At 44.7% G+C, this 13,620-nt stretch overlaps 1 protein-coding gene across 1 annotated transcript in view; it reads left to right on the top strand.

The window, feature by feature from the left end:
• The window catches only part of LOXHD1 (lipoxygenase homology PLAT domains 1), a 148,504-nt gene that overhangs the window by 19,550 nt on the left and 115,334 nt on the right, over window positions 1-13,620 (top strand). The window contains exons 3-4 of the mRNA XM_057367815.1: window positions 6,285-6,365; window positions 7,208-7,392. Of these exons, the coding sequence (XP_057223798.1) occupies window positions 6,285-6,365; window positions 7,208-7,392 (266 nt within the window). The remainder of the gene's footprint in view (window positions 1-6,284; window positions 6,366-7,207; window positions 7,393-13,620) is intronic.

Genomic DNA, 13,620 nt, shown 5'->3' with positions numbered 1-13,620 from the left:
AAAAAAAAAAAAAAAAAAAAAAAAAAAGAAGAAAGAGTTAAAACAAGATTTAGCAGCTATGGCAACCTGGAAGAAAGATGAAATAAGTGGTGACAGCTGGCCTCTTACTGAATTTGAGGACAACACAGAGGTTTTTGGTTTTTATTTTGGTTTCTGATGCTGAAGACAATTAATTGGCAGCCACTTCTACCTGGTCTTGGGTGGCTGTACAGAGTTTTTCCTGTTCCTCATGCCAGCAGATATACATGAATTGCAGAGTATCTATAGCACAGTCTGTAGAGGATGGWAATGTTTTTAGCTCTAATACAGTTAAACCACACCCAGTCACAGAAGATCTGATTCTGTTGTTAAACTGCCCTGGAATAAATAGATAAACACAGGAAAGAGAGTTTATTTACTTGAGCAGTTCATACAATAAGTTAAGAAGGGTTMGATTCCAGGGAAGTTGGTGCAGAAAGGGCGGCTCAGGTTAGGAAACAAAGGAGCCCCGAGCGCAGAGGGGGAAGGATTCTCACATTGCTGCCGAAGTGCTGCTTCAGACACGAGCTGTGATCCTTTTCCTTCAATGCCCCGGGATGTTTCCCATTTTACAGCTGTTTATGGATCTAACTGTGCTCTGATTTATGTCTGTACAAATCTGCAGCACTTTCAGTGCGCTCTGAAGACTTAATGATCTGGGACGGCGTTAAGTAACAGCACATTTTGGAGTTCGTATTCACTTCCGAAAAATAAACTAAGTGGGATTTTCTTTTTTTTCGTCTCTCTTGCTCAGCCTTATTAGCCAGCCTATGTTCAGTAATTCAGGAACAAAATACCTGAGAGGGTGCTTAGACCAAGGTGTTAAACAACCTAAATATAAGAGAGGGTGGAATTGTTGTATGTATAAATTATAATCCACTGGCAGCTGGTGGCACAACTACAAGGAAGGTCAACCCTTAGAGAGAAAAACAGGATTTTGCTTAAAATAGCCAGACTTTTAAGGGAATTCAGCTGCTAGACCCAGGTCCCTGCTGATMAAGTGTCAGCAGCATTTTTCAGACTGTAAAACCTGGCCAGTTTTCCCCTTGGGATGAGAGTAAGTGTCTTCCTGGAAGAAGCTGAACCATTCTGCCTTGCTCAAAATCCTTCCCCTATCCCAACTCATTAATGTCAGTCTTAAAAATGCCTGAGCTCATTCTCATCATAAATTTAAAAATATTCCTCCATGGGAAGGGGATGAAAATTTCCAACAGAATAAAATTTACCYCCAGATCTGGCAAAGTGAATACAATTAAAAATGCAATTTAATACTGGGAAATACGGAGCAACCTTTACACTGTTATTGGTGGCACTGTTTGCTTTGTGTACAGTTTYTCCAGAAAATAACAGCCAAACTGCAGATAACAAAGACATCCCCACCCACGGCAGTAGRGTTGGAAARAAATTATCTTTAAAGTCCTTTCCAAACCAGGAGACATTCTATGATTCAATGATTTTATGATAAAGCGTAGCTAAGATTATCTAAATTAAACACCAGTGCTTTATTTTGTTTATGCAAATCACACCACCAAAGATGAAAAACTGATTCTAAGATGATGCTGCTCCGTGCAGTACAAAGTGAAGGAGCACTTACTCAATGTCTGCAATTAAGRCTGTCTGAATCTGTACCTGGAATGCTTATGGATAAGGCAGAGTCTGTTCCAGGGTGGCACTCTGTAAAGTTTTGGGGTGAATTCAGCCTCCCAGGATTTTGGGCTGGAGTTTGGCTCCCAGGTGTCATCACGCTGCTACAGCCCTGAGCAATTTATCTCATCCAATTAAACTCTTTCAAGGGGGACTGTTTTTTCACCATTTTTTTCGTGCCTGCTTGAGCAGGATTCATTCTGCTGATCGATAATGTCCTTGGTACAGAGGCACTGACAGTGGCTGAGCTCTCCTGCCGGATTCTTTTCCATCTGGAGTGGTTTTGGAYGTATGCTGCCTCACGTGGCATTCCCAGCCGCCCGCTGACTGATGCTGTCAGCTTCATGACAGCAGTCTTGGCTAAATATTTGCAGACCAAACTCCGTGGAGTATTTGCTGCTCCAAGGAGGAGGTTAATGATGCTGCGATTGGAGCTCTGCGCGAAGAGTAAATACGGTTTGAACATATGGGTTTGGTTTTTGTTTTTTTTGGTTTGTTTTTTTTTTTTTTTAGTTAGGCTGTTTGTTAGTTTGTACAGGACAGTGTCCTCTCTCCAGGAGTGATCGATAGGGAATGTGTGGGGAGGGGCAGAGGGATGAGGCCAACACATTGTCAGCGTTTTTCCGATACTTTTTGCATCTTCTGGCAAGATGCCATCTGAGCCRGAGGCCTGATAACACAGATTGACACAGCATAAAATGTGTGTTGGACAGCCTGAGGATGAGGAAAGCTGCCCGTGCTGTCAAGCCAGGAAAACAGCAGGGATAGACCAGTGCTCATCCCCGCCACCTTTCYATGGCACCTTTACAGGGGATGCTGGCTGAGGGGTGGAAGAGGAAATCCTACATGAAAAAAAGGTGTGGAGAGAGCACATTATAGCAATTGCAAATATAMGGGGACAGAGCAGGATTGCTTGTGTGTTTTAGAGAAGAAATTTCTTTTCCTTCCTCTGCCTCTCATTCAGCTCTGACAGCCCTTGAATTCTGGGGACAGCTCTGGGCCCCTCAGGACAGGAGGGACATTGAGGGGCTGGAGCGTGTCCAGGGCAGAGAACGGAGCTGGGGAAGGGTCTGGAGCCCCAGGAGCGGCTGAGGGAGCTGGGAAAGGGGCTCAGCCTGGAGCAAAGGAGGCTCTGGGGGGACCTTGTGGCTCTGCACAACTCCCTGACAGGAGGGGACAGCCGGGGGGGTCGGGCTCTGCTCCAGGAACAGGGACAGGAGGAGAGGGAACGGCCTCAGGATGGGCTGGGGAGAGGCAGGGGGGACATTGGGGAAAATTCCTTCATGGAAAGGGCTGATCCAACCCTGGCACAGCTGCCCATCCCTGGAGGAGTTTAAAGACTGTGTGAATGTGGCACCTGGGGACATGGGTCAGTGATGGCMTTGGCAGTGATGGGRGAAGCGTTGGATTTGATGTCCTTGGAGGGCTTTTCCAACCCAAATGATTCTGTGATTCCATGATATTCCACACTGCCCATCTGCAGTGTTGGTTTGCCCAGCAGGTGAACCAAGCAGGAATTATTTTTCCCTAGAGAGTGGCAGGATTTTGGATGGTTTGTGCTGTGTGACCTTCCAAAATCATCCCCAATACCCAGCTCCTCATCTGCTGCTAAACACCAGTGGCAGGAGCAGGCAGAACCTGTGGGCAGCATTTCAGGGAGATGCAACCAAGAACTGACYCTCATGGTTTAATGGAGCATTTTTAAAATTTTGTTTGAACTGACATCCAGAACAACGCTTTGTGCTTCTGTGCAGCCCTTAATCCATGGCGCTTTTGCTGTGTATGAGGCATTTTCAGGTAAAAGACCTAATGGAAAGGCAATTTAAATGATTCTTAAGCAGGGATTCAAAGCTAAATTGGTTTAGGTTACTCCATCACTGCTGAAGGTCATTATTTTTATGCCTCTGCTGTGATCAGTACCCAGGTTTTCTCTCTGTTCCTAAGAACTCAAGGGTGACAAGGGAGCTGTTAGCTGATCAAAAGTGAAGACTGCTATCTACAAACATTCAAAATTTCCATTTCAAATGTGACTTTCATTTAGGTGGTGGGATCAATTATTTTTAATTCACCTTCGTTAAAAAGAAAAAGAAATTACTAGCAAAAAAAAAAAGAAATTACTAGCACAAATGTTTATTTTCTGTACTTTTTCATATAAACCTGCATCACTGAGGCTTWCTTCTTGTCAGTGCACCAAGAAGGAGCAAAACCCTCAGGGCACTGGCTCTGCTGTCTGTGCCCATGGCCTTCAGAGGAGATGAATGCAGGGATTTATAAATGCTACACTCGAATGTGTACCAGTTCTTGCCATGACTCTTAGCAGCACCACTTACCCAACCAGGGGACAAAGTGTTCTGAATGATTGTACATTTGCAGAACCGCAAGCAGCGCAGCCTGCAGGCAATTACTCAACTGAAAGGATCTGAAAACAGCTTCAGATACAAAAAAAAAAAAGAGTAAGAATTTCATATACTAGTCTTTGATGAAGGTCCTTGGATGTTTCTTACAAAGTAATTGGGGAAAATGCTGTCATAGAATATAGAAAAATAGAGTTGCTAAAGCAAATCAAATATGTCAAATAAAAATATCCAACTGGAACATAYTTCTGGAGTTGCCCTGACCTGTTATTTCAGGTTAATGACAGGGCTCTAGTGAAATTCAGCAGATCCTTAGACTAAACTTGTGGTCTGAGGTCCCTGGGTTTGAACACAGTCAAGCCTGAACATTGGAAATTTAGTGCTGCAATTTCCAAGTCATATTTTTCCTGCTTTAYTTGTCACTAGGGCTGTGCAAGCCAGTGTGCTTCATTGTTTGGTGCAACAAGTTCCTTATGGTAATCTGGCTGCGAATGTTTAATCCTAGTCCTAGCCTGGACCAGACCACGACACAGCCCAGATGTAATTTCTCCTTTTCTTTCACTCTTGCTTTTTTTTTTTTTTTTTTTTTTTTAGGCTAAATTTCACTGTAGCCATTCAGTGTGGGATATTCCCTCACTCACTCTCTCCCCACGCAGTCAGCAGAGCCAGAAGGAAGGGCTGGATTTTTCTTTCCCCGGTGCTGTTGATGCTGCAGATCCGTCTCAAGGGAAGAGACTTGTCAAAACTCTTCCTACCTTTCGACAGAGAGAGCTCCCAGGGGTTTGACTCCTGGACTATGCCACGYTTCCCAACGCTTCCCCGAGCTATTTTGGGATGCACTCAGCATCTGCTCAGTGGGCACTTTGAGCTGCCCTCCAGAAGGAGTTCGCCCCCCAGCATCCATCCCAGCAGTAAGAAAGTCCAGCCCTGGGACGGAGAGCTTTGGGCTGATTATTCTCACTTAATACTCGGATGCCATCTCGGTAGCAGTCTGCAGCACGGCATCGATCTCCGAGCCAATGCGGGGAAGAGCTGCTGTCATTACGATGCTCATTCAAGCCTGACAGACTAATTGCCTCGCACTCTCGGGCTGCCTTCTCTCCGGCACGTTGGGGGAGGCTGAGCCGGCTTTAATTGTCTCTCGCCTCGGCGGCAAGGTTAACCATTTTAGCATCCTCCTCGCACACCGGGGCTCATCCCGGGTGCAGGGTGGAGGAGGAGGAGGAGGAAGGCTGGGCTGGGTTTAGCACAACACCAACCTGTGAGCGAGGCACATGCAGGTCCTTTCTGGGGTGGGGAAGAGCGCAGCCGAGCCCTTCGCTGGAGTTATTAATATTCATTAACATCCCGCTCCTCACTGCGGCTTTGCGCCGCCCGACCGCTGCGGTTTCTCGTTCGTTTTAATACGAATGTTGGATTTTGCTGGGTTTAATCATCCGTAGCCGTGCTCAGCTGCCCAGGGGAAATGGGGGCCCGGCGGGGAGGGCAGGTGGGAGAGGCTGCTGAGTCCTCGGAGCTTTGCCTTGATGTTATTCATAGCGTTTTCCTCGAAAAAACGAGCTGGGGAAAGGACGGAGGTGCTTGCCAAGGATCACACCCCGGGCTAGAGGCAGAACTGGGAATTAAATCCCCACATTCCCTGACCTGGGCCAATAGACTTTATATTGCTTTTGCACTTGCACCTGTGAATACAAACCGCACACTTAAACGCTTCACCAAAAAAGTCAAAAGCACTTCCTTCCCACAATTGTTTTACTTGGAATAAAGGGGTGCAGAGTGTAGGAGAAAGCATCAAAACAAGATTCAGTAGTTGTTAAATAAAGCGGTGGGAGACAGGTCTGGAAATCTGGGTGTGGTTGGATGCTTTTATCTCTGGCTGAGCTCTGGGCAGATCTGTGGCCACACAGGGAACTTGCTGGGCTGTGGATCCCCTTTGCTCCATCACCAAGAGCGGGTCTGCTTGGTGCCTGGAGGGTAGGATGACAGAGAGGACAAGTCTGGGAGCAGGACTCTGAGACAGAAAGCATATTGCATTTCCCCAAAAAAACCTTCTACCTCTGGAAGAACTCTTGGAGCCTGAGAAGGGGAAAACTCTGCGAAATGTCAGTACTTAGAGCATCCAGAACTTGCCAGGGGGAGAGGGCATTGAAAATTAGGTCTTTCAGCGTTGGGAATGACAGTTCTTTTTTCCTGAAACGCTAGCACTGGCGTGTTTGCTGTCAGGGCTGCTGGTTTCTYACCACCCTTTCTGATGCATGTGCGTTGCAGGAGCAGCACGGCCTTTGAGAGGAGCAAAACAGATGTGTTCCGAGTGAAAACCAATAACGTCGGACAAATAAGGAAAATAAGGTACCTGCACAGCGCTGCTGCCACAGCACCTGCTCCGTGAGGCGCTAATCGGATGACAGGCTGTAGAGGTTTAAGCACTGCCATGTTTTATTCATTATTTCTTAACGTGCTCCCATCAAGGCGAAGTTAAGGGGTGGTAAAAGCTTGTTTACTGCCGAAGATTTGAACTGAAGTGTGAAATCACCTGCGGTATTGCTTATGAGTATCTGTGCTCCCCACCAAGAATTGTATTTCTGTCAYATGCTATCATGGGGAAAGACGTTTAGGACTGTTTTTATGTCCYGGTGGAGGTAAATGGGGTTTGCTATCTGCTTTTACTAACTTAGTGTAATGTAAATGATAATTATTATGTTTAACCACCTTCTGACTGACTGGTATAAAATTTAAAATTAGCAAGTAGTACAAAGAAAGCCGGGAAGAGGTGGTTAAAACAATGTAAAGGGAGAATAGAGAAGGAGGGGCACCGGGTGGGAAGTGAGTCCCTCGWGTTTCAGATGTGCATCGCAAGGTGAATGAATGCATATGTTGAATGAACGTGGAGGTTTGTGTACGTTTGTGTGCATCACCTTGCAGATCACAGATTCACAGAGTCACCTGTGRTCTCTGCCCATATGGAAGGCTGGTATTTTTAACCTACCCTGCAAAAGCCCGTAAGTTCTGTGAAACTCTTTGGATACACAGCCATAAGCTGGTTTTTGCGTATGGTTGCTCCAGCCTGGCCTGGTATATGATATTCCACAAAATTCCACAAAATTCCACAAAATTCCACAAAATTCCACAAAATTACGGTGTTAGCAGCCAGTCATAACCAGAACACCAAACCAGGGCTGTTCTTCCGGCAGGATCGAGCACGACAATACCGGGCTGAACGCGGGATGGTTCCTGGACCGCGTGATTGTGACGGACATGAACAGACCTCACCTCCGCTTCTACTTCCCCTGCAACAACTGGCTGAGCAAGGAGGATGGGGATGGACTGTATGTCAGAGACCTCATCGGCAGCCTGAATCCCATGGATGTCCCCAAAAGTAAGGATTTTCCAGAAAAAAAAAAAAAAACTTCTTGGCTTTCTGGTGCCTTGTAAAAAAAGGACAGGGTTGCTTTGAGATGATCTCATCATATAAAAAGTAATTGCGCAGTCTAAGCTAATTTAAGTTTTCTTTATAGTCAGCGGAGAGAGATATAGGAAGATGCAAGATGTCCCCAGAGGGTGATTTCTTCTTCCAGTGTTAGATCTGACATCTCAGGGTGGGATAAATCACTGTTTGGAGCAGCTCCTCTTGCTCATCAAGTACCAGGGGATCCGTGATAACAACATTAAATTGGATTGAATGGCTACATGCAGATGAGAGGCCTCCTAYCCTGGCAGATGCAGCTGATAGCCCTGAGTGCTGCCCAAASTCYKGTGCATAAAGTTAAATGTTTTCAGGCTCTGGAGCTGTCCTGCAGGAAATTTCCACCAAGAATCCAACCCCCTTGCTGTGGCTGCACGCCGTTTTTGCTCTGTGCATGTGTACGATGCCCACGTTGAGCTGGTGCGTGTTTTTTCAGCGTGGTTTGAAGCTAATGATGTTGAAACGGAGCCAGGACAGCTTGCACACCAGACACGTGCTCTCAGATGTGCTCATAGCGTGCAGTCCCTGCCGTGTGTGCTGCACRTCCCGTGAGTGGGAAGGCGATCAGGTGGGAAAGAGGAGCCAGAAAAGCAGCCTCAGGTGGGATGTCAGCRCTCCATCTGCCAGTGCTGATGAGGAGACAGAGCTGTGTCTTCCTGACAGGCTCACCAGGGCTCTGCTCCTTTCTGGGACCTGAATTTTGGGCAAGGAAGTGAACACCACCAGCCACACGTCCGAGGGGAAAGAGAGGTGTACGGTTTGGTGGTAAAAAGAGAAAACTTGTGGTTTTGCTWGTACTGAATCTTATTGAGRATAATTAGTAGATGTCTTRCAATAATGTTGCTGACATTACCACYTAGGAGCAATTTTTTTGGTAAAATSGATTTATTGCCARCCCTAARCAGTGCTGTSAGCATTGACAGATATCGAGAAGGGCAAAGTGCTTTTATTTTTATTGAGGTCATGTTAACAGTGAAAGAATACACTAAACTGACCCAGAACTGTTGAGTAATTCTGCACTACTGAGATACAACCACCTAAAAGATCTTTGGTATGTTGAAGATGTAAGGATTAAAGGATACTGCATGTGAGCTAGCATGCACAAATARTATCAATTGACAAGAAATGGTATTTCATTTTAAATAATAATTTTAAATCATTTTAAAAATGCAGGCATCCCCAGGGTGGCAGCCACAAGGGAGTGAGATAATGTTTAGAGATGTTATCTGCTGAAAACCCACCCAGCTACCACTGGAGCTGTGTGTGCTGAGGTATCCTGCTGCTATTTTAATCCAAATCAATTTGTGAAATGGAGAATCTGAGGGCRCTCAAGGGGCAGGAGGGCTCTGGAGAAGGCAGTGCATGAGTCAAAGCARTGTACAATTAAGGAGAGGTTCCCTTGAGGAGTAAGTCAACCTTTCAATCTTAATAGATCTTTAAAAGACACAACACCTTATCAGAATTTAATATTGCCCCTGCCCGGGAGAGATGATTCAAGGGAATGTGTGYGATTTCCTCCATCCTGCTCAACACCTGTCTCACAGCAGGAAAGGACTCGTGGGCTAAACCCTCAGCTGGTACAGGAGAGTGCAGCTCCAATGGAATTTACATTTCACAAGCAGAACAGCCAGTCCTGTGCGCTCGCTCTTCCGGAGAGGCAGCTCCGGGTCGTGGATGAACTGCTCTCCACGTGCTTGGCCCAGGATAAATATGAGTAAGATCATCTCCCGTGTGTGACAGAGAGATTTAGTCAGGCGTTTGTCAGAAATGCCTCAGCTCTCAGCACCTTTCTGAGAGATAAACCCCCGCTCTGGAGCAGCACAGGCTGGGCTCTGCCGCCCGCACGGAGCTGGGATGAGGCCAGAGCCATGGGTGAAGGCTTGGAYGCCTTCCAGGTGCCAGGTCTGGAGCTGTAAGAGGAGAGGGTTAGCTCAGCTATCTCAGGTTGCAGTTCCTCTTGAACCATAATTAATGAAAGATAAACATCCCCAGACTGCTGTGGTGAACYGTCAGCTGCGAATGTAAATGTATCTGAATTAATTTGCCTCCCTCCGGATACGTAAAGGTCTGAAATGAGATTGCGGTAGGGTAGGGGGTGTTTTTTGTACATACAAGTTATTTGCCCTGAATTTGATTGGGTTTTCTTTTTCCTTTCCAATGGATTAAATAGTAATTAATAGTGTTTACTCTTTSAGTATTAATATTTCTTAGGCCCCTGGACAACAAAAAAATATGTAAGYTTATGTAAGGAAAGATTAGTAATTCTCTCCTAAGTCTGTATTGTCATTAGCAGTGTTCAGTGCCATATTCTTTTCCTTTCTGTTTATGTCTTTTCAATCACATCTTCAATCCCTTTGGTTTTTTTTTTAGTTTTTCTTTATGAACCACTCAGACACTGTTGTTGCCGAACTTATCTTCGTGCTTTGCTTTCATGCTCCATYCGCTGTCACAGTCGGGAATGTTTTTGGAGGTAATCAAACAAGTTTCTTCCATGTTCCATCTCCTGCAGCACCTTCAGCTTTTGATCTTCTCCCAGAGAGTTTTCCCATCTTTGTCATGAGGATTTACCTTCCTCTTTTGTACTGCAGGTCACTGCTGGGACCTTCTCTGTGCTTTGTGTGGGATGGATGTGGAATTGACAAAAACGAAGCCTTTGTCATATTTTTGATTCATTGAAGAGGCACCTGAAGCCTGTTTGAAAGGGAGCTGTTGGTGCTTATACCAAAACTGACTAAGCTATGGGCAGACTCAGTCTCTTTGTTGATGAGGAACACAGACCAGACAGAGAATTCCTGTAACCTGTGAGCTTTGAAGAGATTAATTTAAAGGGAGGGRGAAGGAATTATTAAAAATGCAGGACAGAACACGTGGCAAAAAACAGTCAACATATAGTGGAAAAAATGGACACACACTCAAAAAACAAAAGTAGAGTACTTTTCAGGATCCAAATAGAGCTACCAAGGATAGCAACAGCACTTAGCAATTGCAGACACCTGAGTGATTGCATTTAGTTACCCGAATAAAATGCCTCCTGTCAGGTTCCACACATTTCTCAAGGAGAACAGGTTACATTTTAAGTGTTCCCGCTTGAATAATCCTCTATTCCCTGCATTCACATCCATGGCATCGTATGCCCATGGGCCTTTGACAGGGATAGTGTCACAGATTCTTATTTACCCAGCAGCTTCTACTGGCAGCCTGGATTAATTTACACTACAGGTATTAATTACAAGGGAGGGCTATTGTTGAGCTTTATGCTGCTTCACTTGAGTTTATGGAGAGTTAGGATTGTGTGACTGTGGCTGAGCCTTTGTGCAAAGGAGCGGCTCAAAGCTGCAGCCAGACACTGTTTTTCCTTTGAGTGCTGCCGGTTTTGGATGGCTCTGAGGGTGTCTGATGTCCTGCCAAAGTGGTGGGGGAGGAGAGCGCTCACAACAGCCTGCAGCTGCACTGGAAGATCTGCTGACCCAACCGAGGTGTAGAAGGACATGAGATTCAGGAGTCAGTTCACAGAATCACAGGATTGTTTAGGCTGGAAAAGCCCTCCAAGATCACTGATCCAGCTCTTCCACCAGCACTGCCAAGGCCACCACTGACCCATGTCCCTATGTGCCACATGGCATTTAAACCCCTCCAGGGATGGGGACTCCACCCCTGCCCTACATATGGAGTCTTGTTCCAGAAACTGATGCTCCCAGCCCGTTGTTTGACACTTGCAGAGTGGTCATGAATTGTTTGTACCACTCAGTGGACAGAGACTCATGTCCCCCAACCCATAGTGACTCCCATTTGCCTGGACCTTGCTGTCCTTTCCCTGGTGGCTGCATCCCTGCAGGTGGGACAATAAGGCTGTGCTTTTCTCCATCCCTGCGTGTGATGGGTACAGCTTTTTATCACTTGGCTGGGAATCAGRGAGCCCTGAGGTTAGCTCTTCAGGTGGGAGTATCAGAGATTCTCAAGACAATACAAAAATATATTTGCAAGGCTAAGTTTTGTCCAGATTGACAAAAGAAGCTGAGGTTTGGTCAGGTTAGATGATTTGGTGTTTATCCAGCAATAAATTTCTTTTCCCTGGGGCTGACTACAGGCAGTTAAGTGTATTCAGCTGCTCAGGTTAGTCTGGGCTCTGTGCAGTGTAACCTCCAGTCGTGCTCAGAGCAAGGGAGACACATATTGGCTGTTCTTGATTTCCCTTGGAACCTCCTGCTCATCAAACAGTTCTCTGCACATTCTTTACTCTGAGAAAGCAGAATTTTTCATTTGCAAAGGGGATGTTCACTCACCTGGTCCTTAAAACCATGCTCAAGAGCACAGAGCGCTGAAAATTAATTCAGTCTCCTGTGCAATTTTTTCTTATGCTAACCTGTCAAATTTTGGTCGAGTCTTTGCAACCTGCCTGTTGCAGYTGAGAGCCAAGGACTGATTTCCATCTGGCTTTCTGGCCACCCTGAAATTGTTTAGGATTGGACATGATGGGTTATAAAGGTGCATGGGACAGCAGCTCATGTCAAACTCTTTCAAGGCTGTGTATTCCCAATAGGACAGAACTGCATGTGTGACATCAAACTGCAGCGCTTGTTCAYTCTCTGCTTTTTCTGGGTAAAGTTTAGTCTTATTTGGTCTGTTAATAAAGAATGGGAGGAGCACACTGGTGTGGTACTCCCTGACCTTGAGGATGGGAGAGTCCAATACAGTTGAGTTGTGTTTAATTTTTCCATACTTAAAAGTGTCAGAAATTGATCACCTATTATTTTTCTGGTTTATATTTGCTGTTATATTAAAAAAGAACCACAAGATGAGATCTTTTATAGCTGTTTTTTATCTAGGGGTGAGGTTTTTTTTCGTCAGACATGAAATTTCTGCTTTGCTGAGACAAGAACCAGTTTTGAATGGAAAAACCATTGGTTGTGCCAGTTCTGGCCTGATTTGGGGCTGATACAYGGAGGGGTTTAAAARCTGYGTGAATGTGGCACTTGGGGACGTGGGTCAATGGTAGCCTGGGCAGTGCTTGGGGAATKGTTGGATTCAATGGTCTYGGAGAGTTTTTCAAACCCAAATGAYCCTTGGATTYCCCTGGGTTGAGTTTTAAAATGAGGTCAAACAATTTCACACTTTTGGAAATTTTAACGATTGGAAAAGTGAATGAATATTATTTCTAAGGAGGCAGAAGTGAGGAAGAGGTAATGAAATATTAATACATGCTACCTTCTCATCAAAATTCATCTTTATTTACTCYGAAAGCTGGAAGTGTATAATCAGCACAGGAAAATGCAGATAAATACATTTATGAAATACATACGAGTTGTTTGCTTCTGAGTCATGGTGGGAACCCTCTGTCTTCAGGATGAGGCYTTATTGCATGCTGAAACTTTCAATAAATAGGGTTTGTAGAAGAAGAAATATCTTCCATCACCCTGTTTATAACACTGGGGAAAAAAAATGGTCATTCTGTCAGTATGTGGCATACTGAGTCCCCAGAAATGTCTTTTGGTTTTGGTCAAAAATACTTCCTTTGGTCTAACAAGGACTTTACTCTCCCTGCAAACTTTGCCCAATTTATGTCACTGTGMCCAAAATGAGGCAGCTATGGACATTTTACTTGTCATGTATTTTCTTTTGCCTGCTGTTTTTGTTATCTAAAGATGGGTAAAACGAATGAAAAATGGAAATGCAGAAATAAAAAAGAAAAACTGTTGAGTTGCAAACCACAAGGAAYGCACAATGAAAAATGTGAAATGGAATAGAAGTAGAGATTTGTAATTCACATAGAAAGAAAAAATTTTAGACAGGCAAGAGTGTGTGGCTGATGTATAGATCACTGTGTACCCAACACAAAAMAGATAGTACAGCATGTTTTTGAAGATGTGTGATAATTTTGACTAATTATGTCTATTTTTGGAAGTTAATTCAGCTATCAATTTTGAAATAAAGTAACTTTTTTAAAAAATTGATTTATTCAAAGCAAGACTGAAGTACAGAGCTAACAATATGACTTGGCAATATTGTAAAAATAATTTCRCTCTTATTTCTGAGCAAAAGTGTTTAACCCAAGAGGATATTTTCAACGATTTCTTCAATTTTGATAATAACAGATCTGGTGAAAGCAGAAAACCGATATTTCTTTTGTGAAATATCTGCCTC

The sequence above is a fragment of the Malurus melanocephalus genome, unplaced genomic scaffold (genome assembly GCF_030028575.1).
Source record: "Malurus melanocephalus ecotype Western Australia unplaced genomic scaffold, MMel_1.1 scaffold_85, whole genome shotgun sequence".
NCBI lineage: Eukaryota > Metazoa > Chordata > Aves > Passeriformes > Maluridae > Malurus > Malurus melanocephalus.
Note: the sequence above shows the minus strand (reverse complement) of the source record. Positions and strands in the feature narration are given on the sequence as shown.